The sequence below is a fragment of the Chiloscyllium punctatum genome, chromosome 39, assembly GCF_047496795.1.
Source record: "Chiloscyllium punctatum isolate Juve2018m chromosome 39, sChiPun1.3, whole genome shotgun sequence".
NCBI lineage: Eukaryota > Metazoa > Chordata > Chondrichthyes > Orectolobiformes > Hemiscylliidae > Chiloscyllium > Chiloscyllium punctatum.
In genome coordinates, this window is record NC_092777.1 from 65,050,290 (window position 1) to 65,078,056 (window position 27,767).

The window sequence follows — 27,767 nt, forward strand, 5'->3', positions numbered from 1 at the left end:
CGACCCCCATACCCTCACCCACACCGACCCCCACCCACACTCACACCGACCCCCACCCACACTCACACTGACCCCCACCCTCACCCACACCGACCCCCACCCACACTCACACTGACCCCACCCACACTGACCCCCACCCACACTCACACTGACCCCCACTGACACCCACACTGACCCTCACCTTCACTCACACCGACCCCCACCCACACTCACACTGACCCCACCCACACCGACCCCCACCCACACTCACACTGACCCCCACTGACACCCACACTGACCCTCACCCACACCGACCCCACCCTCACCCACACCGACCCCCACCCACACCAACACTGACCCCCACCCACACTCACACTGACCCCCACCCACACCGACCCCCACCCACACTCACACTGACCCCCACCCACACTCACATTGACCCCCACAAACACTGACCCCCACCCTCACCCACACCGACCCCCACCCACACCAACACTGACTCCCACCCTCACCCACACCGACCCACCCACACTCACCCACACACACACCCACACCCACACTGACCCCCACACCCACACTATACTGACCCACACCCACACCACACTGACCCCCACACCCACACTATACTAACCCCCACACCCACACTATACTGACCCACACCCACACCACACTGACCCCCACACCCACACTATACTGACCCACACCCACACCACACTGACCCCCACACCCACACTATACTGACCCACACCCACACCCACACTGAGCCCCACACCTATACCATACTGACCACCACTCACACCACACTGACCCCCACACCCACACTGCACTGACCCCCACACACACACCACACTGACTCCCACCCACACCCACCCTGACCACCACACCCACATCACACTGACCCACACACCCACACCCACACAGACCGTCATACCCACACCACACTGACCCTCACACTCACACCACACTTACCCACAGCCACACCCACACTGACCCACCACTCACACCACACTAACCCCCACACACACTCACACTCACCCCCACACCCACACTGACCCCCAAACCCACAGCATACTGACCACCACTCCCACCACACTAACCCCCACACCCACACTGACCCCCACACCCACATCACACTGACCCACACCCACACTGATCCCCACAATTACACCCACAATGACACCCCACACCCACACCCACACTGAGGCACACCCATACTGACCCTCACACCACACCCACACCGACCCCACACACCCACACTGACCCCCACACTGACTCCACACTGACCCCCACCTCCACACACACTGACCCTCACACCAACACTGACCCTCACACCCACACTGACCCCCACACACACCCACACTGACTCCCACACCCACGACACACAGACCCCCACACACACTCACACTGACCCCCACACACACTCACACTGACTCCCACACCCACAACATACCAACCACCACTCACACCACACTAACCCCCATACACACACCCACACTAACCCTCACACCCACACTGACCCCCACACCCACACCACACTGACCCCCACACACACTCACACTGACCCCCACCCACACTCACACTGACCCCCACTGACACCCACACTGACCCTCACCCACACCGACCCCACCCTCACCCACACCGACCCCCACCCACACCAACACTGACCCCCACCCACACTCACACTGACCCCCACCCACACCGACCCCCACCCACACTCACACTGACCCCCACCCACACTCACATTGACCCCCACAAACACTGACCCCCACCCTCACCCACACCGACCCCCACCCACACCAACACTGACTCCCACCCTCACCCACACCGACCCACCCACACTCACCCACACACACACCCACACCCACACTGACCCCCACACCCACACTATACTGACCCACACCCACACCACACTGACCCCCACACCCACACTATACTAACCCCCACACCCACACTATACTGACCCACACCCACACCACACTGACCCCCACACCCACACTATACTGACCCACACCCACACCACACTGACCCCCACACCCACACTATACTGACCCACACCCACACCCACACTGAGCCCCACACCTATACCATACTGACCACCACTCACACCACACTGACCCCCACACCCACACTGCACTGACCCCCACACACACACCACACTGACTCCCACCCACACCCACCCTGACCACCACACCCACATCACACTGACCCACACACCCACACCCACACAGACCGTCATACCCACACCACACTGACCCTCACACTCACACCACACTTACCCACAGCCACACCCACACTGACCCACCACTCACACCACACTAACCCCCACACACACTCACACTCACCCCCACACCCACACTGACCCCCAAACCCACAGCATACTGACCACCACTCCCACCACACTAACCCCCACACCCACACTGACCCCCACACCCACATCACACTGACCCACACCCACACTGATCCCCACAATTACACCCACAATGACACCCCACACCCACACCCACACTGAGGCACACCCATACTGACCCTCACACCACACCCACACCGACCCCACACACCCACACTGACCCCCACACTGACTCCACACTGACCCCCACCTCCACACACACTGACCCTCACACCAACACTGACCCTCACACCCACACTGACCCCCACACACACCCACACTGACTCCCACACCCACGACACACAGACCCCCACACACACTCACACTGACCCCCACACACACTCACACTGACTCCCACACCCACAACATACCAACCACCACTCACACCACACTAACCCCCATACACACACCCACACTAACCCTCACACCCACACTGACCCCCACACCCACACCACACTGACCCCCACACACACTCACACTGACCCCCACACACACTCACACTGACTCCCACACCCACAACATACCGACCACCACTCACACCACACTAACCCCCATACCCACACCCACACTAACCCTCACACCCACACTGACCCCCACACCCACACTCACCCAGACCACACTGACCCCCCATTCACACTCACACTGACCCACACACACTCACCCACACCCACACCGCACTGATGACCATACACGCCCACACTGACCCCCACACCCACACTGACCCCCACACCCACACCATACTGTCCCTCACCCACAGCACACTGACCCCCACACACACCCACACTGACCCCCACACACACCCACACTGACCCCCACATCCACACTACACTGACCACCACTCACACCACACTAACCCCCACACACGCTCACACTAACCCCCACACACGCCCACACTGACCCCCACACACACCCACACTGACCCCCACACCCACACTGACCCCCAAACCCACATCACACTGACCCCCACACCCACACCACACTGACCCCCCACACACACCCACACTGACCCCCACACCCACACCATACTGACCACCACTCACATCACACTAACCCCCACACCCACACTGACCCTCACACCCACACCCACACTGAGGCTACACCCACACCCTCACTGACCCTCACACCCACACCACACTGACCCACACCCACACCCACACTGACCCTCACACCCACACCACACTGACCCACACCCACACCCACACTGACCCTCACACCCACACCACACTGACCCACACCCACACCCACACTGACCCACCACTCACACCACACTAACCCCCACACCCACACCCACACTGACCCTCACACCCACACCACACTGACCCACACCCACACCCACACTAACCCCACACTGACCCCCACACCCACACCCACACTAACCCCACACCCACACCCACACTGACCCTCACACCCACACCACACTGATCCCACACACCCACACTGACCCCCACACTGACTCCACACTGACCCCCACCTCCACACCACACTGACCCTCACACCGACACTGACCCCACATACCCACACTGACCCCCACACCCACTTCACACTGACCCCCACACCCACTTCACAATGACCCCCACACCCACTCCACACTGACCCCCACCCCCCACACCACACTGACCCTCACACCCACAGTGACCCCACATGCCCACACTGACCCCCAAACCCACTCCACACTGACCCCCACACCCACACCACACTAACACCCACACCCACTACACACTGACCCCCACACCCACACCCCATTGACCCCCACACCCACACCACACTGACCCCCACACCCACACTACACTGACCCCCACACCCACTACACACTGACCCCCACACCCACACCACATTGACCTCCACACACACACACCACACTGACCCTCACACCCACACACACCACACTGACCCTCACACCCACACCACACCACACTCACCCACACACCCACACCCGCACTGACCCCCACACCTACACTAACCCTCACATCTACACCCACACTGACCCCACACCTACATCCACACTGAATCACACACCACACCCACACCACACTGACCCTCACATCCACACTGACACCCACACCCTCACTGACCCTCACACCCACACCCACACTGACTCCCACACCCAACATCCACACTAACCCCCACACCCACACAACACTGACCCACACCCACACCACACTGAACTCAACATCCACACACACCCACAGACCCTGACGCCCACACCCACATCCACACTGACACCCACACCCTCACTGACCCTCACACCCACACCCAAACTGACTCCCACACCCACACTGACTCCCACACCCAACATCCACACTGACCCCCACACCCACACAACACTGACCCACACCCACACCACACTGAACTCAACATCCACACACACCCACAGACCCTGACGCCCACACCCACATCCACACTGACCCTCACACCCACACTGACCCCACACACCCACACTGACCCCCACACCTACTACATACTGTTCCCCACATCCACACTCCAGATCCGAAGGTTGCGTGTTCAAATCACGTCAGGCTCACTACAGTCAACCTCAAACATTTTGTGGGCGGCACGGTGGCACAGTGCCTCACAGCGCCAGAGACCCGGGTTCAATTCCCGCCTCAGGCGACTGACTGTGTGGAGTTTGCACATTCTCCCTGTGTCTGCGTGGGTTTCCTCCGGGTGCTCCGGTTTCCTCCCACACTCCAAAGATGTGCAGGTCAGGTGAATTGGCCATGCTAAATTGCCCCTAGTGTTAGGTAAGGGGTAGATGTAGATGTAGATGTAGGGGTAGGGGTGGGTTACGCTTCGGCGGGGCGGTGTGGACTTGTTGGGCCGAAGGGCCTGTTTCCACACTGTAAGTAATCTAATCTAATCTAATCTAACCCACACTGACCCACACCACACTGACCCCCAAACCCAAACGCACACTGACCCCCACACTAACCCGCACTGACCCCCACACCCACACTAACCCTCACATCTACACCCACATTGACCTCCACACCCACACACCAACACTAAACCTCACACCCACAACCACACTGACCCCCACACCCACACCCACACTGACCCCCACACCCACACTAACCCTCACATCTACACCCACATTGACCCCCACACCCACACTAAACCTCACACCCACAACCACACTGACCCCCACACCCACACCCACATTGACCCCCACACCCACACTAAACCACACACCCACATCCACACTGACCCCCCCCCACACACACAGACCCTCAAACCCACACCCACACTAACCCTCACACCAATACTAAGCCCCACACCCACACCCACACTGACCCCCACACCCACACCCGCACTGACCCCCACACCCACACTAACCCTCACATCTACACCCACACTGACCCTCACACCACACCACACTGACCCACACACCAACACTAAACCTCACACCCACACCCACACTGACCCCCACACCCACACTCGCACTGACCCCCACACCCACACTAACCCTCACACGTACACCCACACTGATCCTCACACTCATACTCACATTGAACCTCACACCCACACTGACCCCCACACCCACACTCACACTGACCCTTGCATCCACACTGACCCCCACACCCACTCCACACTGACCCTCACATCCACATTGACCCCCACTCCCACACCCACACCACTGACCCTCACACTCACACCCACACTGACAATCACATCGACACTGACACCCACACTCACACCATACTGACCCTCACCCACACCCCCACTGACCCTCACCCACACCCCCACTGACCCTCACACCCACACCACACTGACCCTCACACTCACACACACACTGACCCCCACACCCACACACACACTGACCCCCACCCACAGCTACACTGACCCTCACATCCACACCACACTGACCCTCACATCCACACCACACTGACCCTCACACCCGCAGCACACTGACCCTCACACTCACATCCACACTGACCCCCACCCACATCCACACCAACCCATCACACCCACACCACACTGACCCTGAAACCCACACCCACACTGATGCTCACACCCACATCCACACTGACCCCCACACCAACACCACACTGACCCCCACACCAACACCACACTGACCCAAACCCACACCCACACAACACTGATCCACACACCCACACCAACACTGACCCCGACACCCACTACACACTGACCCCCACACCCACACTGACCCTCACACGCACACACACTGACCCCCACACCCACACCGACCCTCACACCCACACCACACTGATCCACACCCACACAGAACCCAACATCCACACCCACACTGACCCCCGCACCCACACACACTGACCCCCACACCCACACTGACCCTCACACGCACACACACTGACCCCCACACCCACACCGACCCTCACACCCACACCACACTGATCCACACCCACATAGAACCCAACATCCACACCCACACTGATCCCCACACCCACTCCACACTGACCCTCATACCCACACCCACACTGACCCCCACAGCCACACTGACCCCCACACCCACACCCACACTGACCCCCACACCCACACTGACCCTTATACCCACACCCACACTGACCCTCACACCCACACTGACCCTCACATCCACACTGACCCTCGCACCCACAGCACACTGACCCTCACACCCACACCACACTGACCCTCAAACCCACACCCACACTGACCCCCACACACACACCACACTGACCTCCACACCCACGACACACTGACACCCACAGCCACACCAGATTGACCCCCACACACACACACCACACTGACCCCCACACCCACACTCACACTGACCCTTGCATCCACACTGACCCCCACACCCACTCCACACTAACCCTCACATCCACATTGACCCCCACTCCCACACCCAAACCACTGACCCTCACACCCACACCCATACTGACAATCACATCCACACTGACACCCACACTCACACCATACTGACCCTCACCCACACCCCCACTGACCCTCACACCCACACCACACTGACCCTCACACCCACACACACACTGACCCCCACACCCACACACACACTGACCCCCACCCACAGCTACACTGACCCCCACACCCACACCCACACTGACCCTTACACCTGCACTGACCCTCACACCCACAGCTACACTGACCCTCACACTCACATCCACACTGACCCCCACCCACACCACACTGACCCTGAAACCCACACCCACACTGATGCTCACACCCACATCCACACTGACCCCCACACCAACACCACACTGACCCAAACCCACACCCACACAACACTGATCCACACACCCACACCAACACTGACCCCGACACCCACTACACACTGACCCCACACCCACACCACACTGACCCCCGCACCCACGACACACTGACCCCCACACCCACACCACACTGACCCCCGCACCCACTACACACTGACCCCCACACCCACACCATACTGACCCTCACACCCACACTGACCCTCACACCCACACTGACCCTCATATCCACACTGACCCCCACACTCACACTCACGCTGACCCCCACATCCACACTCACACTGACCCTCACATCCACACTGACCCCCACACCCACTCCACACTGACCCTCACTCCCACACCCACACCACTGACCCTCACACTCACACCCACACTGACCCTCACATCCACACTGACCCCCACACTCACACCCACGCTGACCCCCACATCCACACTGACCCCCACACCCACACCCAGACTGACCCTCACACCCACACTGACCCTCACACGCAGAGCGCACTGACCCTCACACCCACAGCACACTGACCCCCACCCACATCCACACCGACCCTCACACCCACACCCACACTGACCCTCACACCCACACCCACACTGACCCTCACACCCACACCCACACTGACCCTCACACCCACACCCACACTGACCCTCACACCCACACCTACACTGACCCTCACACCCACACCCACACTGACGCTCACACCCACATCCACACTGATCCCCACACCAACACCACACTGACCCACACCCAAACCCACACTGACCCCGACACCCACTACGCACTGACCCCCACACCCACACTGACCCTCACACGCAGAGCGCACTGACCCTCACACCAACACCACACTGACCCCCACCCACACCCATACTGACCCCCACCCACACCCATACTGACCCTCACACCCACATCCACACTGACCCCCACACCAACACCACACTGACCCACACCCACACCCACACCACACTGACCCCCACACCAACACCACACTGACCCACACCCACACCCACACCACACTGACCCCCACACCAACACCACACTGATCCTCACACCCAAACCCACACTGACCCCGACACCCAGTACGCACTGACCCTCACACCCACACTGACCCTCACACGCAGAGCGCACTGACCCTCACACCCACAGCACACTGACCCTCACACTCACACCCACACTGACCCCCGCACCCACACCCACACTGACCCCCACACCGACACCACACTGACCCTCACACACACATCCACACTGACCCTCACGTCCACACTGACCCCCACACCCACTCCACACTGACCCCCACTCCCACACCCACACACTGACTCTCACACTCACACCCAGACTGACCCTCACATCCACACTGACCCTCACACTCACACCCACACTGACCCCCGCACCCACACCCACACTGACCCCCACACCGACACCACACTGACTCTCACACTCACACCCACCCACCCACATCCACACTGACCCTCGGACCCACACGCACACTGACCCCCACACCCACACCACACTGACCCCCACTCCCACACCCACACACTGACTCTCACACTCACACCCAGACTGACCCTCACATCCACACTGACCCTCACACTCACACCCACACTGACCCCCGCACCCACACCCACACTGACCCCCACACCGACACCACACTGACTCTCACACTCACACCCACCCACCCACATCCACACTGACCCTCGGACCCACACGCACACTGACCCCCACACCCACTCCACACTGACCCCCACTCCCACACCCACACACTGACTCTCACACTCACACCCACACTGACCCTCACATCCACACTGACCCTCACACTCACACCCACACTGACCCCCGCACCCACACCCACACTGACCCCCACACCGACACCACACTGACTCTCACACTCACACCCACCCACCCACATCCACACTGACCCTCGGACCCACACGCACACTGACCCCCACACCCACACCACACTGACCCCCGCACCCACGACACACTGACCCCCACACCCACACCACACTGACCCCCGCACCCACGACACACTGACCCCCACACCCACACCAGATTGAGCCCCACACACACCACACTGACCCTCAAACCCACACCACACCATACCACACTCACCCCCACACCCACACTGACTCCCACGTAAAACACCCACACTGTCCCCCACACCCACACCCACACCACACTGACCCTCACATCCACACTGACCCCCACACCCACACCCACACTGACCCTCACACTCACAACCACACTGACCCCCACACCCACACTGACCCCCACACCCACACCCACACTGACCCCCACACCCATATTGACTCCCACCCACACCCACACTGACCCTCACACCAACACTGACCCCACACCCACACCCATACTGACCCTCACATCCACACCACACTGACCCGCATCCACAGCCACATTGACCCTCACACCCACACCCACATTGACCCCCGCTCACACTGATCCCTACCCACACCCACACTGACCCTTACACCCACACCCACACTGACCCTCACACTCACAACCACACTGACCCACACCCATATTGACTCCCACCCACACCCACAATGACCCTCACACCAACACTGACCCCACACCCACACCCACACTGACCCTCACACCCACACCACACTGACCCTCACACCAACACCCACACTAACCCTCACACCCACACCACACTGACCCTCACACCAACACCCACACTGACCCCCATACCCTCACCACATTGACCCCCACCAACACCCACACTGACCCTCACACCTACTACATACTGTTCCCCACATCCACACTCCAGATCCGAAGGTTGCGTGTTCAAATCACGTCAGGCTCACTACAGTCAACCTCAAACATTTTGTGGGCGGCACGGTGGCACAGTGCCTCACAGCGCCAGAGACCCGGGTTCAATTCCCGCCTCAGGCGACTGACTGTGTGGAGTTTGCACATTCTCCCTGTGTCTGCGTGGGTTTCCTCCGGGTGCTCCGGTTTCCTCCCACACTCCAAAGATGTGCAGGTCAGGTGAATTGGCCATGCTAAATTGCCCCTAGTGTTAGGTAAGGGGTAGATGTAGATGTAGATGTAGGGGTAGGGGTGGGTTACGCTTCGGCGGGGCGGTGTGGACTTGTTGGGCCGAAGGGCCTGTTTCCACACTGTAAGTAATCTAATCTAATCTAATCTAACCCACACTGACCCACACCACACTGACCCCCAAACCCAAACGCACACTGACCCCCACACTAACCCGCACTGACCCCCACACCCACACTAACCCTCACATCTACACCCACATTGACCTCCACACCCACACACCAACACTAAACCTCACACCCACAACCACACTGACCCCCACACCCACACCCACACTGACCCCCACACCCACACTAACCCTCACATCTACACCCACATTGACCCCCACACCCACACTAAACCTCACACCCACAACCACACTGACCCCCACACCCACACCCACATTGACCCCCACACCCACACTAAACCACACACCCACATCCACACTGACCCCCCCCCACACACACAGACCCTCAAACCCACACCCACACTAACCCTCACACCAATACTAAGCCCCACACCCACACCCACACTGACCCCCACACCCACACCCGCACTGACCCCCACACCCACACTAACCCTCACATCTACACCCACACTGACCCTCACACCACACCACACTGACCCACACACCAACACTAAACCTCACACCCACACCCACACTGACCCCCACACCCACACTCGCACTGACCCCCACACCCACACTAACCCTCACACGTACACCCACACTGATCCTCACACTCATACTCACATTGAACCTCACACCCACACTGACCCCCACACCCACACTCACACTGACCCTTGCATCCACACTGACCCCCACACCCACTCCACACTGACCCTCACATCCACATTGACCCCCACTCCCACACCCACACCACTGACCCTCACACTCACACCCACACTGACAATCACATCGACACTGACACCCACACTCACACCATACTGACCCTCACCCACACCCCCACTGACCCTCACCCACACCCCCACTGACCCTCACACCCACACCACACTGACCCTCACACTCACACACACACTGACCCCCACACCCACACACACACTGACCCCCACCCACAGCTACACTGACCCTCACATCCACACCACACTGACCCTCACATCCACACCACACTGACCCTCACACCCGCAGCACACTGACCCTCACACTCACATCCACACTGACCCCCACCCACATCCACACCAACCCATCACACCCACACCACACTGACCCTGAAACCCACACCCACACTGATGCTCACACCCACATCCACACTGACCCCCACACCAACACCACACTGACCCCCACACCAACACCACACTGACCCAAACCCACACCCACACAACACTGATCCACACACCCACACCAACACTGACCCCGACACCCACTACACACTGACCCCCACACCCACACTGACCCTCACACGCACACACACTGACCCCCACACCCACACCGACCCTCACACCCACACCACACTGATCCACACCCACACAGAACCCAACATCCACACCCACACTGACCCCCGCACCCACACACACTGACCCCCACACCCACACTGACCCTCACACGCACACACACTGACCCCCACACCCACACCGACCCTCACACCCACACCACACTGATCCACACCCACATAGAACCCAACATCCACACCCACACTGACCCCCGCACCCACTCCACACTGACCCTCATACCCACACCCACACTGACCCCCACAGCCACACTGACCCCCACACCCACACCCACACTGACCCCCACACCCACACTGACCCTTATACCCACACCCACACTGACCCTCACACCCACACTGACCCTCACATCCACACTGACCCTCGCACCCACAGCACACTGACCCTCACACCCACACCACACTGACCCTCAAACCCACACCCACACTGACCCCCACACACACACCACACTGACCTCCACACCCACGACACACTGACACCCACAGCCACACCAGATTGACCCCCACACACACACACCACACTGACCCCCACACCCACACTCACACTGACCCTTGCATCCACACTGACCCCCACACCCACTCCACACTAACCCTCACATCCACATTGACCCCCACTCCCACACCCAAACCACTGACCCTCACACCCACACCCATACTGACAATCACATCCACACTGACACCCACACTCACACCATACTGACCCTCACCCACACCCCCACTGACCCTCACACCCACACCACACTGACCCTCACACCCACACACACACTGACCCCCACACCCACACACACACTGACCCCCACCCACAGCTACACTGACCCCCACACCCACACCCACACTGACCCTTACACCTGCACTGACCCTCACACCCACAGCTACACTGACCCTCACACTCACATCCACACTGACCCCCACCCACACCACACTGACCCTGAAACCCACACCCACACTGATGCTCACACCCACATCCACACTGACCCCCACACCAACACCACACTGACCCAAACCCACACCCACACAACACTGATCCACACACCCACACCAACACTGACCCCGACACCCACTACACACTGACCCCACACCCACACCACACTGACCCCCGCACCCACGACACACTGACCCCCACACCCACACCACACTGACCCCCGCACCCACTACACACTGACCCCCACACCCACACCATACTGACCCTCACACCCACACTGACCCTCACACCCACACTGACCCTCATATCCACACTGACCCCCACACTCACACTCACGCTGACCCCCACATCCACACTCACACTGACCCTCACATCCACACTGACCCCCACACCCACTCCACACTGACCCTCACTCCCACACCCACACCACTGACCCTCACACTCACACCCACACTGACCCTCACATCCACACTGACCCCCACACTCACACCCACGCTGACCCCCACATCCACACTGACCCCCACACCCACACCCAGACTGACCCTCACACCCACACTGACCCTCACACGCAGAGCGCACTGACCCTCACACCCACAGCACACTGACCCCCACCCACATCCACACCGACCCTCACACCCACACCCACACTGACCCTCACACCCACACCCACACTGACCCTCACACCCACACCTACACTGACCCTCACACCCACACCCACACTGACGCTCACACCCACATCCACACTGATCCCCACACCAACACCACACTGACCCACACCCAAACCCACACTGACCCCGACACCCACTACGCACTGACCCCCACACCCACACTGACCCTCACACGCAGAGCGCACTGACCCTCACACCAACACCACACTGACCCCCACCCACACCCATACTGACCCCCACCCACACCCATACTGACCCTCACACCCACATCCACACTGACCCCCACACCAACACCACACTGACCCACACCCACACCCACACCACACTGACCCCCACACCAACACCACACTGACCCACACCCACACCCACACCACACTGACCCCCACACCAACACCACACTGATCCTCACACCCAAACCCACACTGACCCCGACACCCAGTACGCACTGACCCTCACACCCACACTGACCCTCACACGCAGAGCGCACTGACCCTCACACCCACAGCACACTGACCCTCACACTCACACCCACACTGACCCCCGCACCCACACCCACACTGACCCCCACACCGACACCACACTGACCCTCACACACACATCCACACTGACCCTCACGTCCACACTGACCCCCACACCCACTCCACACTGACCCCCACTCCCACACCCACACCACTGACCCTCACACTCACACCCAGACTGACCCTCACATCCACACTGACCCTCACACTCACACCCACACTGACCCCCGCACCCACACCCACACTGACCCCCACACCGACACCACACTGACCCTCACACACACATCCACACTGACCCTCACGTCCACACTGACCCCCACACCGACACCACACTGACCCCCACTCCCACACCCACACACTGACTCTCACACTCACACCCACACTGACCCTCACATCCACACTGACCCTCACACTCACACCCACACTGACCCCCGCACCCACACCCACACTGACCCCCACACCGACACCACACTGACTCTCACACTCACACCCACCCACCCACATCCACACTGACCCTCGGACCCACACGCACACTGACCCCCACACCCACACCACACTGACCCCCGCACCCACGACACACTGACCCCCACACCCACACCACACTGACCCCCGCACCCACGACACACTGACCCCCACACCCACACCAGATTGAGCCCCACACACACCACACTGACCCTCAAACCCACACCACACCATACCACACTCACCCCCACACCCACACTGACTCCCACGTAAAACACCCACACTGTCCCCCACACCCACACCCACACCACACTGACCCTCACATCCACACTGACCCCCACACCCACACCCACACTGACCCTCACACTCACAACCACACTGACCCCCACACCCACACTGACCCCCACACCCACACCCACACTGACCCCCACACCCATATTGACTCCCACCCACACCCACACTGACCCTCACACCAACACTGACCCCACACCCACACCCATACTGACCCTCACATCCACACCACACTGACCCGCATCCACAGCCACATTGACCCTCACACCCACACCCACATTGACCCCCGCTCACACTGATCCCTACCCACACCCACACTGACCCTTACACCCACACCCACACTGACCCTCACACTCACAACCACACTGACCCACACCCATATTGACTCCCACCCACACCCACAATGACCCTCACACCAACACTGACCCCACACCCACACCCACACTGACCCTCACACCCACACCACACTGACCCTCACACCAACACCCACACTAACCCTCACACCCACACCACACTGACCCTCACACCAACACCCACACTGACCCCCATACCCTCACCACATTGACCCCCACCAACACCCACACTGACCCTCACACCCACACTCACACTGACCCCCACCCACATCCACACCGACCCTCACACCAACACCCACACTGACCCTCACACCCACACTCACACTGACCCCCACACCCACACACACACCACACTGACCCCCACACCCACACCCACACCCACACTGACCCTCACACCCACACCACACTGACTCTCACATCCACACCCACACTGACCCCTACACCACACTGACCCTCGCAACCACACTGACCCCTACCCACACCCAACCCCACCCCCATACCCACACCATATGACCCCCACACCCACCCCCACACCCAAACGCACACTGACCCCCACACCCACACTGACCCCCACACACCACACCGACACTGACCCCCACACAAACACCACACTGACCCTCACACCCACACCCACACTAACACCCCACACCCACACGAACACTAACCCCACACCTACACTGACCCCACACCCACACTGACCCCCACACCCACACCCAGACTGACCCTCACACCCAAACCCACTGCACACTGACCCCCACACCCACACCACACTGACCCTCATACCCACACCCACACTGACCCCACACCCACACTGACCCTCATACCCACATCCACACTGACCCTCGCACCCACAGCACACTGACCCTCACACCCACACCACACTGACCCTCAAACCCACACCCACACTGACCCCCACACACACACCACACTGACCCCCACACCCACGACACACTGACACCCACAGCCACACCAGATTGACCCCCACACACACACACCACACTGACCCCCACACCCACACTCACACTGACCCTTGCATCCACACTGACCCCCACACCCACTCCACACTAACCCTCACATCCACATTGACCCCCACTCCCACACCCAAACCACTGACCCTCACACCCACACCCATACTGACAATCACATCCACACTGACACCCACACTCACACCATACTGACCCTCACCCACACCCCCACTGACCCTCACACCCACACCACACTGACCCTCACACCCACACACACACTGACCCCCACACCCACACACACACTGACCCCCACCCACAGCTACACTGACCCCCACACCCACACCCACACTGACCCTTACACCTGCACTGACCCTCACACCCACAGCTACACTGACCCTCACACTCACATCCACACTGACCCCCACACCAACACCACACTGACCCAAACCCACACCCACAGCACACTGACCCTCACACCCACACCAACACTGACCCCGACACCCACGACACACTGACCCCCACACCCACACCACACTGACCCCCGCACCCACTACACACTGACCCCCACACCCACACCATACTGACCCTCACACCCACACTGACCCTCACACCCACACTGACCCTCATATCCACACTGACCCCCACACTCACACTCACGCTGACCCCCACATCCACACTCACACTGACCCTCGCATCCACACTGACCCCCACACCCACTCCACACTGACCCTCACTCCCACACCCACACCACTGACCCTCACACTCACACCCACACTGACCCTCACATCCACACTGACCCCCACACTCACACCCACGCTGACCCCCACATCCACACTGACCCCCACACCCACACCCAGACTGACCCTCACACCCACACTGACCCTCACACGCAGAGCGCACTGACCCTCACACCCACAGCACACTGACCCCCACCCACATCCACACCGACCCTCACACCCACACCCACACTGACCCTCACACCCACACCCACACTGACCCTCACACCCACACCCACACTGACCCTCACACCCACACCCACACTGACCCTCACACTCACACCCACACTGACCCTCACATCCACACTGACCCCCACACTCACACCCACGCTGACCCCCACATCCACACTGACCCCCACACCCACACCCAGACTGACCCTCACACCCACACTGACCCTCACACGCAGAGCGCACTGACCCTCACACCCACAGCACACTGACCCCCACCCACATCCACACCGACCCTCACACCCACACCCACACTGACCCTCACACCCACACCCACACTGACCCTCACACCCACACCCACACTGACCCTCACACCCACACCTACACTGACGCTCACACCCACATCCACACTGATCCCCACACCAACACCACACTGACCCACACCCAAACCCACACTGACCCCGACACCCACTACGCACTGACCCCCACACCCACACTGACCCTCACACGCAGAGCGCACTGACCCTCACACCAACACCACACTGACCCCCACCCACACCCATACTGACCCCCACCCACACCCATACTGACCCTCACACCCACATCCACACTGACCCCCACACCAACACCACACTGACCCACACCCACACCCACACCACACTGACCCCCACACCAACACCACACTGACCCACACCCACACCCACACCACACTGACCCCCACACCAACACCACACTGATCCTCACACCCAAACCCACACTGACCCCGACACCCAGTACGCACTGACCCTCACACCCACACTGACCCTCACACGCAGAGCGCACTGACCCTCACACCCACAGCACACTGACCCTCACACTCACACCCACACTGACCCCCGCACCCACACCCACACTGACCCCCACACCGACACCATACTGACCCTCACACACACATCCACACTGACCCTCACGTCCACACTGACCCCCACACCGACACCACACTGACCCCCACTCCCACACCCACACACTGACTCTCACACTCACACCCACACTGACCCTCACATCCACACTGACCCTCACACTCACACCCACACTGACCCCCGCACCCACACCCACACTGACCCCCACACCGACACCACACTGACTCTCACACTCACACCCACCCACCCACATCCACACTGACCCTCGGACCCACACGCACACTGACCCCCACACCCACACCACACTGACCCCCGCACCCACGACACACTGACCCCCACACCCACACCAGATTGAGCCCCACACACACACCACACTGACCCTCAAACCCACACCACACCATACCACACTCACCCCCACACCCACACTGACTCCCACGTAAAACACCCACACTGCCCCCCACACCCACACCCACACCACACTGACCCTCACATCCACACTGACCCCCACACCCACACCCACACTGACCCTCACACTCACAACCACACTGACCCCCACACCCACACTGACCCCCACACCCACACCCACACTGACCCCCACACCCATATTGACTCCCACCCACACCCACACTGACCCTCACACCAACACTGACCCCACACCCACACCCATACTGACCCTCACATCCACACCACACTGACCCGCATCCACAGCCACATTGACCCTCACACCCACACCCACATTGACCCCCGCTCACACTGATCCCTACCCACACCCACACTGACCCTTACACCCACACCCACACTGACCCTCACACTCACAACCACACTGACCCACACCCATATTGACTCCCACCCACACCCACACTGACCCTCACACCAACACTGACCCCACACCCACACCCACACTGACCCTCACACCCACACCACACTGACCCTCACACCAACACCCACACTAACCCTCACACCCACACCACACTGACCCTCACACCAACACCCACACTGACCCCCATACCCTCACCACATTGACCCCCACCAACACCCACACTGACCCTCACACCCACAGCACACTGACCCCCACCCACATCCACACCGACCCTCACACCCACACCCACACTGACCCTCACACCCACACCTACACTGACCCTCACACCCACACCCACACTGACCCTCACACCCACACCACACTGACCCTCACACCAACACCCACACTAACCCTCACACCCACACCACACTGACCCTCACACCAACACCCACACTGACCCCCATACCCTCACCACATTGACCCCCACCAACACCCACACTGACCCTCACACCCACAGCACACTGAGCCCCACCCACATCCACACCGACCCTCACACCCACACCCACACTGACCCTCACACCCACACCCACACTGACCCTCACACCCACACCAACACTGACCCTCACACCCACACCTACACTGACCCTCACACCCACACCCACACTGACCCTCACACCCACACCCACACTAACCCTCACACCCACACCACACTGACCCTCACACCAACACCCACACTGACCCCCATACCCTCACCACATTGACCACCACCAACACCCACACTGACCCTCACACCCACACTCACACTGACCCCCACACCCACACACACACCACACTGACCCCCACACCCACACCCACACCCACACTGACCCTCACACCCACACCACACTGACTCTCACATCCACACCCACACTGACCCCTACACCACACTGACCCTCGCAACCACACTGACCCCTACCCACACCCACCCCCACCCCCATACCCACACCATATGACCCCCACACCCACCCCCACACCCAAACGCACACTGACCCCCACACCCACACTGACCCCCACACACCACACCGACACTGACCCCCACACAAACACCACACTGACCCTCACACCCACACCCACACTAACACCCCACACCCACACGAACACTAACCCCACACCTACACTGACCCCACACCCACACTGACCCCCACACCCACACCCAGACTGACCCTCACACCCAAACCCACTGCACACTGACCCCCACACCCACACCACACTGACCCCCACACCCACACCACACTGACCCTCATACCCACACCCAGACTGACCCTCACACCCACACCCACTGCACACTGACCCCCACACCCACACCACACTGACCCTCACACCCACACCCACTGCACACTGACCCCCACACCCACACCACACTGACCCTCATACCCACACCCACACTGACCCCACCCACACCCACACTGACCCCCACACCCACACCACACTGACCCCCATACCCACACTGACCCCCACACCCACACTGACCCCCACACCCACACCACACTGACCCCCATACCCACACTGACCCCCACACCCACACTGACCCCCATACCCACACTGACCCCCACACCCACACCACACTGACCCTCATACCCACACCTCACTGTTACGTAAATAATGAAAAGTAGTGGACCCAGCACCGATCCTTGTGGCACTCCACTGGTCACAGGCCTCCAGTTTGAAAAGTAATTCTCCAGCACCACCCTCTGTCTCTTACCTACAAGGCAACCGTGTCTCCAATTGGCTAACTCCCCTGGATCCCACGTGATCTAACCTTACTAACAAACCTACTCGGTGGAACATTGCCAATCTCCTTACTGAAGTCCGGACAATGTCTACCACTCTGCCTTCGTCCATCTTCATTGTCCCCTCTTCAAACAATTCAAGGCTCAATGGGCTGAAGGGCCTTCGTTGTGCAGTAGATCTTTGTGACTATGAGAGCCGAGCACAGTGATTCAGTATAAAGACCGGAGAATTAATCTTTCCCCTGAAGATTGTACAGGAAAAGAGAAATCAGACAGCATGACATTCCAGAATACTCTATGTCCAATGGGTTTTGGTTTTGCAGTGTAGTCACTGTTGTGATGTAGAAAGTGCACCAACAATTGCACACAGCAAGATCCCAACAATGGGCTACCTGCCAGCTAATGTGTTTTTTTGATTGATGCGAACTGTGGGACTCCAGGGAGATCTCCCCAATCCATTTCAAACCAGTGGGGTATTTTACATCTGGCCGGAGACAGACAAACTGCATGAGGCTGGGGGAACACAGCAAGGCAGGCAGCGCCAGGAGGGACAGGCAGGAAGCTGGGGGATCACAGCAAGGCAGGGAGCATCAGGAGGGACAGGCAGGAGGCTGGGGGAACACAGCAAGGCAGGCAGCATCAGGAGGGACAGGCAGGAGGCTGGGAGAACACAGCAAGGCAGGCAGCGTCAGGAGGGACAGGCAGGAGGCTGGGGGATCACAGCAAGGCAGGCAGCATCAGGAGGGACAGGCAGGAGGCTGGGGAAACACAGCAAGGCAGGCAGCATCAGGAGGGACAGGCAGGAGGCTGGGGGAACACAGCAAGGCAGGCAGCATCAGGAGGGACAGGCAGGAGGCTGGGGGATCACAGCAAGGCAGGCAGCATCAGGAGGGACAGGCAGGAGGCTGGGGGAACACAGCAAGGCAGGCAGCATCAGGAGGGGGAGAAGGCAACGTTTCAGATGTAACCCTTCCTCAGGACTGGGATCAGGGTGAGGGTGGTCAGTCAGCAGGTTATAATGAATCCTTCCCCTATGACATCCTGAGCACACAGGAGGCATGTGCTGATCTGATCAGTTTTTAAACAATAATTAAATCCTATTGAAAGCTCTTTGAACCTGAACATCAATCACAAACTCACCAGGTCAATCATTCCCTGATCTAAGCCATGATAGCAACAGGAGACATTGTGTCGTCAAATCAGCTTTAACCAGGCCCTGAAAAGCTCAACCTTTGGACGGCAGACAGAGCTGACACTGACCCCTGTTAACCTTAGACTGTACGGAGACCAGCCCAACCGAACAATCTCACACAGTCCTCTTGGGTCGTAGTAAGTGTTGCTTGAGCTCCCAGTGGAGACTGATGTCACATTTACATCTTCAGACAGTTCTAATCAGACCGAACTGGTTCATGTTAATTGTACCTGCCGCTATCATGCAATAAAGTGGAACTTGCTGTTTTTTAAAATTCCTTCACGTCATGTGGGTGTCTCTGGCTCGGCCAGCATTTATTGCCCATCCCTAACTACCCAGAGGGCAGCTTGGAGTCAACCACAGTACTGTGGGTCTGGAGTCACATGTAGGCCAGACAAGGTCAGGCTGGGGGTTTCCTTCCCTACGTTAGTGAACCAGATGGGTTTTTCTGAGAATTGATTCACCGTTATCACTAAACCCTTGATTCAACATATTTATTGAATTTAATGTCCACTGTCTACCCCCTAGTGGGATTTGAACCCATGCCCCCAGAACAGCACTGGGTGGACAGAATACCAGATCACCAATAATACCACTAGGCCATTGCTTAATGAGCTGATGAAGGGGCCCAGCCCGAAATATCGATTTTCCTGCTCTTCAGAGGCTGCCTGACCTGCTGCACTTTTCCAGCACCACTCTAATCTAGACTCTGATCTCCAGCATCTGCAGGCCTCACTGTCTCCCCACTGCCTAATGAGGTAACACCTGTACCTCTTCTCAGTAAGACTCTTTTGTAGTCTATTGTCCTCCGCTGATAAATGAGTAGAGAAGGGAAGATCAGGAGCTGCGTGGTACCCAATCGACGGCACAAAGTGTTTGATAACCAGACAATACAACACTACCCAAAATCCCTCACTAACACGTAGCAAAACAATGTCACGGTCAAAGGGATTCATCAATATTGAGACTCTCTCTCTGTCTCTCTCTGTCTCTGTCTCTCTGTCTCTCTGTCTCTCTCTGCCTCTCTCTCTCGGTCTCTCTGTCTCTCTCTCTCTGTGTCTCTCTCTCTGTGTGTCTCTCTCTCTCTCTCTCTGTCTGTCTGTCTCTCTGTCTCTCTCTCTGTCTCTGTCTCTCTGTCTCTCTCTGTCTCTCTCTCTCTCTGTCTGTCTGTCTCTCTCTCTCTCTCTCTCTCTGTCTCTCTCTCTCTCTGTCTCTCTCTCTCTGTCTCTCTCTCTCTGTCTCTCTCTCTCTCTCTGTCTTTCTCTGTCTCTCTCTCTGTCTCTCTCTCTCTGTCTCTCTCTCTTTTATTGTTGCATTTTCTCCATCTGCACCTTTTCTTTATCCACCAGAAGCTGTTTACCAGCTGCAAGGGGCTTACAATATGATTCTGAACTCATAGACTGATATTGCTTGATGTGAGTCCCAGTCATAGCAACATGAAATGCACGTACATCCCATAATATTCATCACCACATACATCATTCCACAGATGGAGGGGAAAATTCATCTATCACACTTAGAACTTCACTCGTCATTCATTTATTCAGAGCAACAGAGTTTAGTGTTCGAATTAACTTAAACATTCTACAATGAGAGAAAGATAAACTGATTAATTACTAAATTTTCACCAGCTTATTAAAATATCAAAGCCTGGTTCGACTCCCTCTTTCACTCATTCTCAGAAATGTGGGCATGAATAGCTCTTCTCTACTGACACTGGCTACAATGAGCTGGCTTCCTACCCCTTCAGAGGGCAGTTCTGCGTTGGCCAGTGGGTGTGGAACTGGACTGGAAAAGTAGTCCAGGATCAGGAGAGCAGCTCCTCTCCCTCTGAATGAACGTAGTGGTTGATACAGACTAGATTACTGAGACCAGCTTCTCAGCTCATTCCAGTGGTCCGTGCTAGGGTGTGACTGCAGTGCTGTTCGATTATTCACGATGCAGGAACGTACAGATCATCTCTGCTTGTCATGTAACATCCCATTTTGCTGGATACTCAGCATTTCAGCCCTTCCTAATCAGATTCTGGATTAGTGGTGCTGGAAGAGCACAGCAGTTCAGGCAGCATCTGAGGAGCAGTAAAATCGACGTTTCGGGCAAAAGCCCTTCATCAGCTTTTGCCCGAAACGTCGATTTCGCTGCTCGTTGGATGCTGCCTGAACTGCTGTGCTCTTCCAGCACCACTAATCCAGAATCTGGTTTCCAGCATCTGCAGTCATTGTTTTTTACCTTCCTCATCAGAGTTCATGCTTTCTTTATCCACTTGTGGGATGTGGCCATCACTGGCTGGGCCCAGCATTTCCTGCCCGTCCCTAGTTGCCCCTTGAGAGGGTGGGGGTGAGCTGCCTTCCTGAACCCCTGCAGTCCATGTGCTGTGGGTTGACCCAAAATGCCCCTGAGGGAGGGAATTCCAGGATTCCGACCCAGTGACAGTGAAGGAACAGCGATATATTTCCAAGTCAGGATGAGGAGGGGCTTGGAGGGGACCTTACAGGGGGTGGTGTTCCCATGTATCTGCTGCCCTTGTCCTTCCAGATGGAAGTGGCTGGGGGTTTGGAAGGTGCTGTCTGAGGATCTTTGTTGAGTCTCTACAGTGCATCTTGTAGAGAAAACACCTTGAACTTTCCTCCATCTTTCCTCACCGAACTATACTATTGCGCCATTCTAACCTTTCGATTCCCTTCTCCCCCTTGGACATATCCAGACATCCCTTAAATATATCAGCACGTTTCACCTCATCCACTCCCCTGGGAGTCAGTTGTACCCCCCCTCTGTTCTATTCCATTATGATCTCTCAGATATTTGAGAGTGTTCTACAAAGCCATCTCTGGTTCTCAAGAAAGTGTGAGTTGTTCTGTGTGTGTGTGTCTGTGCCTTCTTTACTGAGTACCCTTGGAAAACCCCACCGTGGCACATTCCTTGATGAAATGTCAGAAGTATATAAAATATGTACTCATAAATATTCATTCAGCATGTCTACCTGTCATTCAAGCCATTTAATTTCAGTGTTGAGAGAAAAGTAATTAAACGAGGAAAATTTCTCCGAGGCTGGGGAGTGATCTCAAGTGAATTTTGATTTTTTTTTGCAGATTATCAAAGGTCAACATGGACAGAGTGTTCAAATAAAAGAGAGAAGGGAAAATAAAGCATTACTCGGCATTATTCCACCCTCTCCTGTTTCTAGGCACTGACTGAGATCACTGGGAGAGCCTACAGTTCAGGGAGAGAGAGAGGGTGTAAGAGAGAATTGCTCTCTGTCACTGACCTTCCTTCCAGCCGTGTTAATCCGCAGAGGACTGAGAAACGGGTCAAAGATCATGTGACTGGTCTCAATGTTGATCGGGGACTGTCTCTTTCCAACTGAGCACAGGTTCCAGGCGGAATTGACCAATCCCCAAAACGAAGGAACTGTTGGGAGAGAATTCAAAATGAGAATTAAGACAATTCAATCAGGTATGCTTCTGGTTAAATTGGCAGAGAGCCTGGCAGTGTCAACTCTTGCAAGGAATGATCCAATTAAGCCTCAGAAACCCTGACTGGCTTTTGTTTCAAGTCTTTACCCAAATCCCTTTTGAAAGTTCTGATTGAAACTGCGTGTAATCCCCTACAGCTCTTACAGTCAGATTAATCCAGAGCACAATTCACCTCTGTCCTTTTCTCAATATGTAATCTCCAAGTGATCTATGTGTGACCGAGATGTAGGGAATCTACCATATCTTCTCTTAAATCTCTTTTTTTTAGTGGGCTGTTATTCTGAACATTTTATTTCTTCATTTTTCTAATTTATTACAATGATTTTAGACTTTTAAAGGTCTGTAATAATGGAATATTTCTTTATTCTTCCTAAGAATCTGTACCTAATATTCTGGACCTACCTGGGTACTGAGGTAGCACCGTAAGTGGCAACTCGTAAACTTTCCTGAAAACAGGAATTGCTGGAGATCACAGCAGGTCAGGAGAGAGAGAGAGAGAGAGAGAGAGAGAGAGCAAGCTAACGTTTCGAGTCCAGAGGACCCCACATCAGAGCTGAGGGGAAGTGTGGTGGGTTGGCGTTTGTTCAATACTGGATGGAGTGGGGGTTGGGGGGTGGGGGGGGGGGGGGGAGCGGGAGGTGAGGGTGTAGCGTGCTGCTGGGGAAAAGATGTTGACAGTTCATGATGTGGAGGTGTGGGTGTTGGACTGGGGTGGACAAAGTTAAAAATCATCGGAATGTGAGAATGGCAGAATAATGGTGCGTCCAACAGCCAGACTGGGGTGGGGGAGGGAGAGAGAATGTAACAAGTAAAGCTAAAACAAAGGGAGGAAATGGGACTTAGTTCACGATTGGAAGGTGTTCAACTCAATGTTGAGCCCAGAAGGCTGTAAAGTGCTCGTCTGAGGATGAGATATTGTCCCTCCAATTTGGGCTGGGATTCCCTTCAGGGAATATTGCAGCATGCTGAGGTTAGACACCTGGGGCAGGTGAGCAGGACCGACTACGGGAAGGTCAGGGTTATGTTTGCTCACAGACCGTGGGTGATCCACAAAGCAGTCACCCAGCCTGTGTTTGGTCTCTCCAATGTAGAGTAGGCCACATTGGATGCAGTGAATACAACACATGGGATTGCAGGAGGTACAGGGGGAAATGTTGCCCTTGGATGGTGAGCAGGGAGGAGGGGGACAGGCAGGTGTTGCACCTTCAGTGGTGACATGGGAAGGTGCCGTGGGAAGGGGAGATGGTCTTGGTGGCTGTGGAATGGAGTGGGGTGTCCCAGAGGGAGTAATCCCTGTGAAATGCAGACCAGGGGGAGTGAGGGGAAGATGTATTTGGTGGTTGTGTTCTGCTGGAGGTGTCTGATATGATGGAGACTGGTGGGATGGAAAGTGAGGACAAGGGGAAGGTGATCACCCTGGTGTGAGTGATGGGAAGGGGTGAGGGTGGAAGCAGGGGTGATGGGTTGGATGTAGTTGAAGGTCCTGTCAATCACACTGGGTGGGAGACCACAGTTATAGAGAGAGGAAGCTGTGTCAGCAGCGCTGTTCTGGAAGGTGGCATCATCCAAACAAGTACAACGTGGGTGAAGGAACCGGGAGAATGGGATGGAGTCCTTGCAGGACGTGGGGTGTGAAGAGCCCGTTCTTCCCAGTCTGGCAGGTAGACACACCATTGCTCTCCCATTCTCACATTCCGATCACTTAGTCTGAGCTATTAACATCCTTTCTCCACCTGCAACCTACACCCACCCCCCCATACTGTCCCCACTCTCCCACACATTGCCACCACCACCCCCACATTGCCTCCACCACCCCCAAATCTATCGCTTAAATGGTGTCCCCTCTAGACTTCCCTTCATCTAGAGCCACCTAGACTTGAAACTAGCTTGTTCTCTCTCCATGGATGACTCACTGGGATCTCCAGCATTTGTCATTTTTACCACTCGTTCGAGCATCTGCAGGAATTTGTTCCTGTGACTTATAAACTTTTCTCATTTGAGTATGTGTGACAATAAAGTGATCTATATGTATTCTACATGCCATATGAATGTAATCTATATGTAAGTGAATGAATTCTATGTGATTTTAGTCAATATGTGATTGATCTGTGATCTATATGTAATCGGTATCTCTGAAACATCCACTATCTCTGATTGGATACATCAGACCCTGATGTCTCTCCAATGCTTCTCCGACACCAGCAACCCTACCCCCACCCCTGCAGTGGGTTTTGTTTGGGTCATGTTGGTTTTTCTCCCTGCACAATGAACCCATTTTCTCTGTTTCTCAGCTAACATTAACACCTATTTGACATCTCTACCTCTCCTTCTCCACCATGAGCCCTCCCGTTCACTTTTGCTCAGGACATTGCCACCACCTGTTCAACACCCTCCTCCTCAGTCAGTAACATCAACA

General features: G+C 57.2%; 1 protein-coding gene across 2 annotated transcripts in view; it reads right to left on the reverse strand.

Annotated features, from left to right (window-relative positions):
* ca10a (carbonic anhydrase Xa) overlaps positions 1–27,767 on the reverse strand; it is an 815,225-nt gene that overhangs the window by 651,678 nt on the left and 135,780 nt on the right. For both annotated transcript variants that reach the window (XM_072558974.1, XM_072558973.1), the window contains exon 3: positions 25,144–25,286. In XM_072558974.1, coding sequence (XP_072415075.1) covers positions 25,144–25,286 — 143 coding nt within the window. The remainder of the gene's footprint in view (positions 1–25,143; positions 25,287–27,767) is intronic.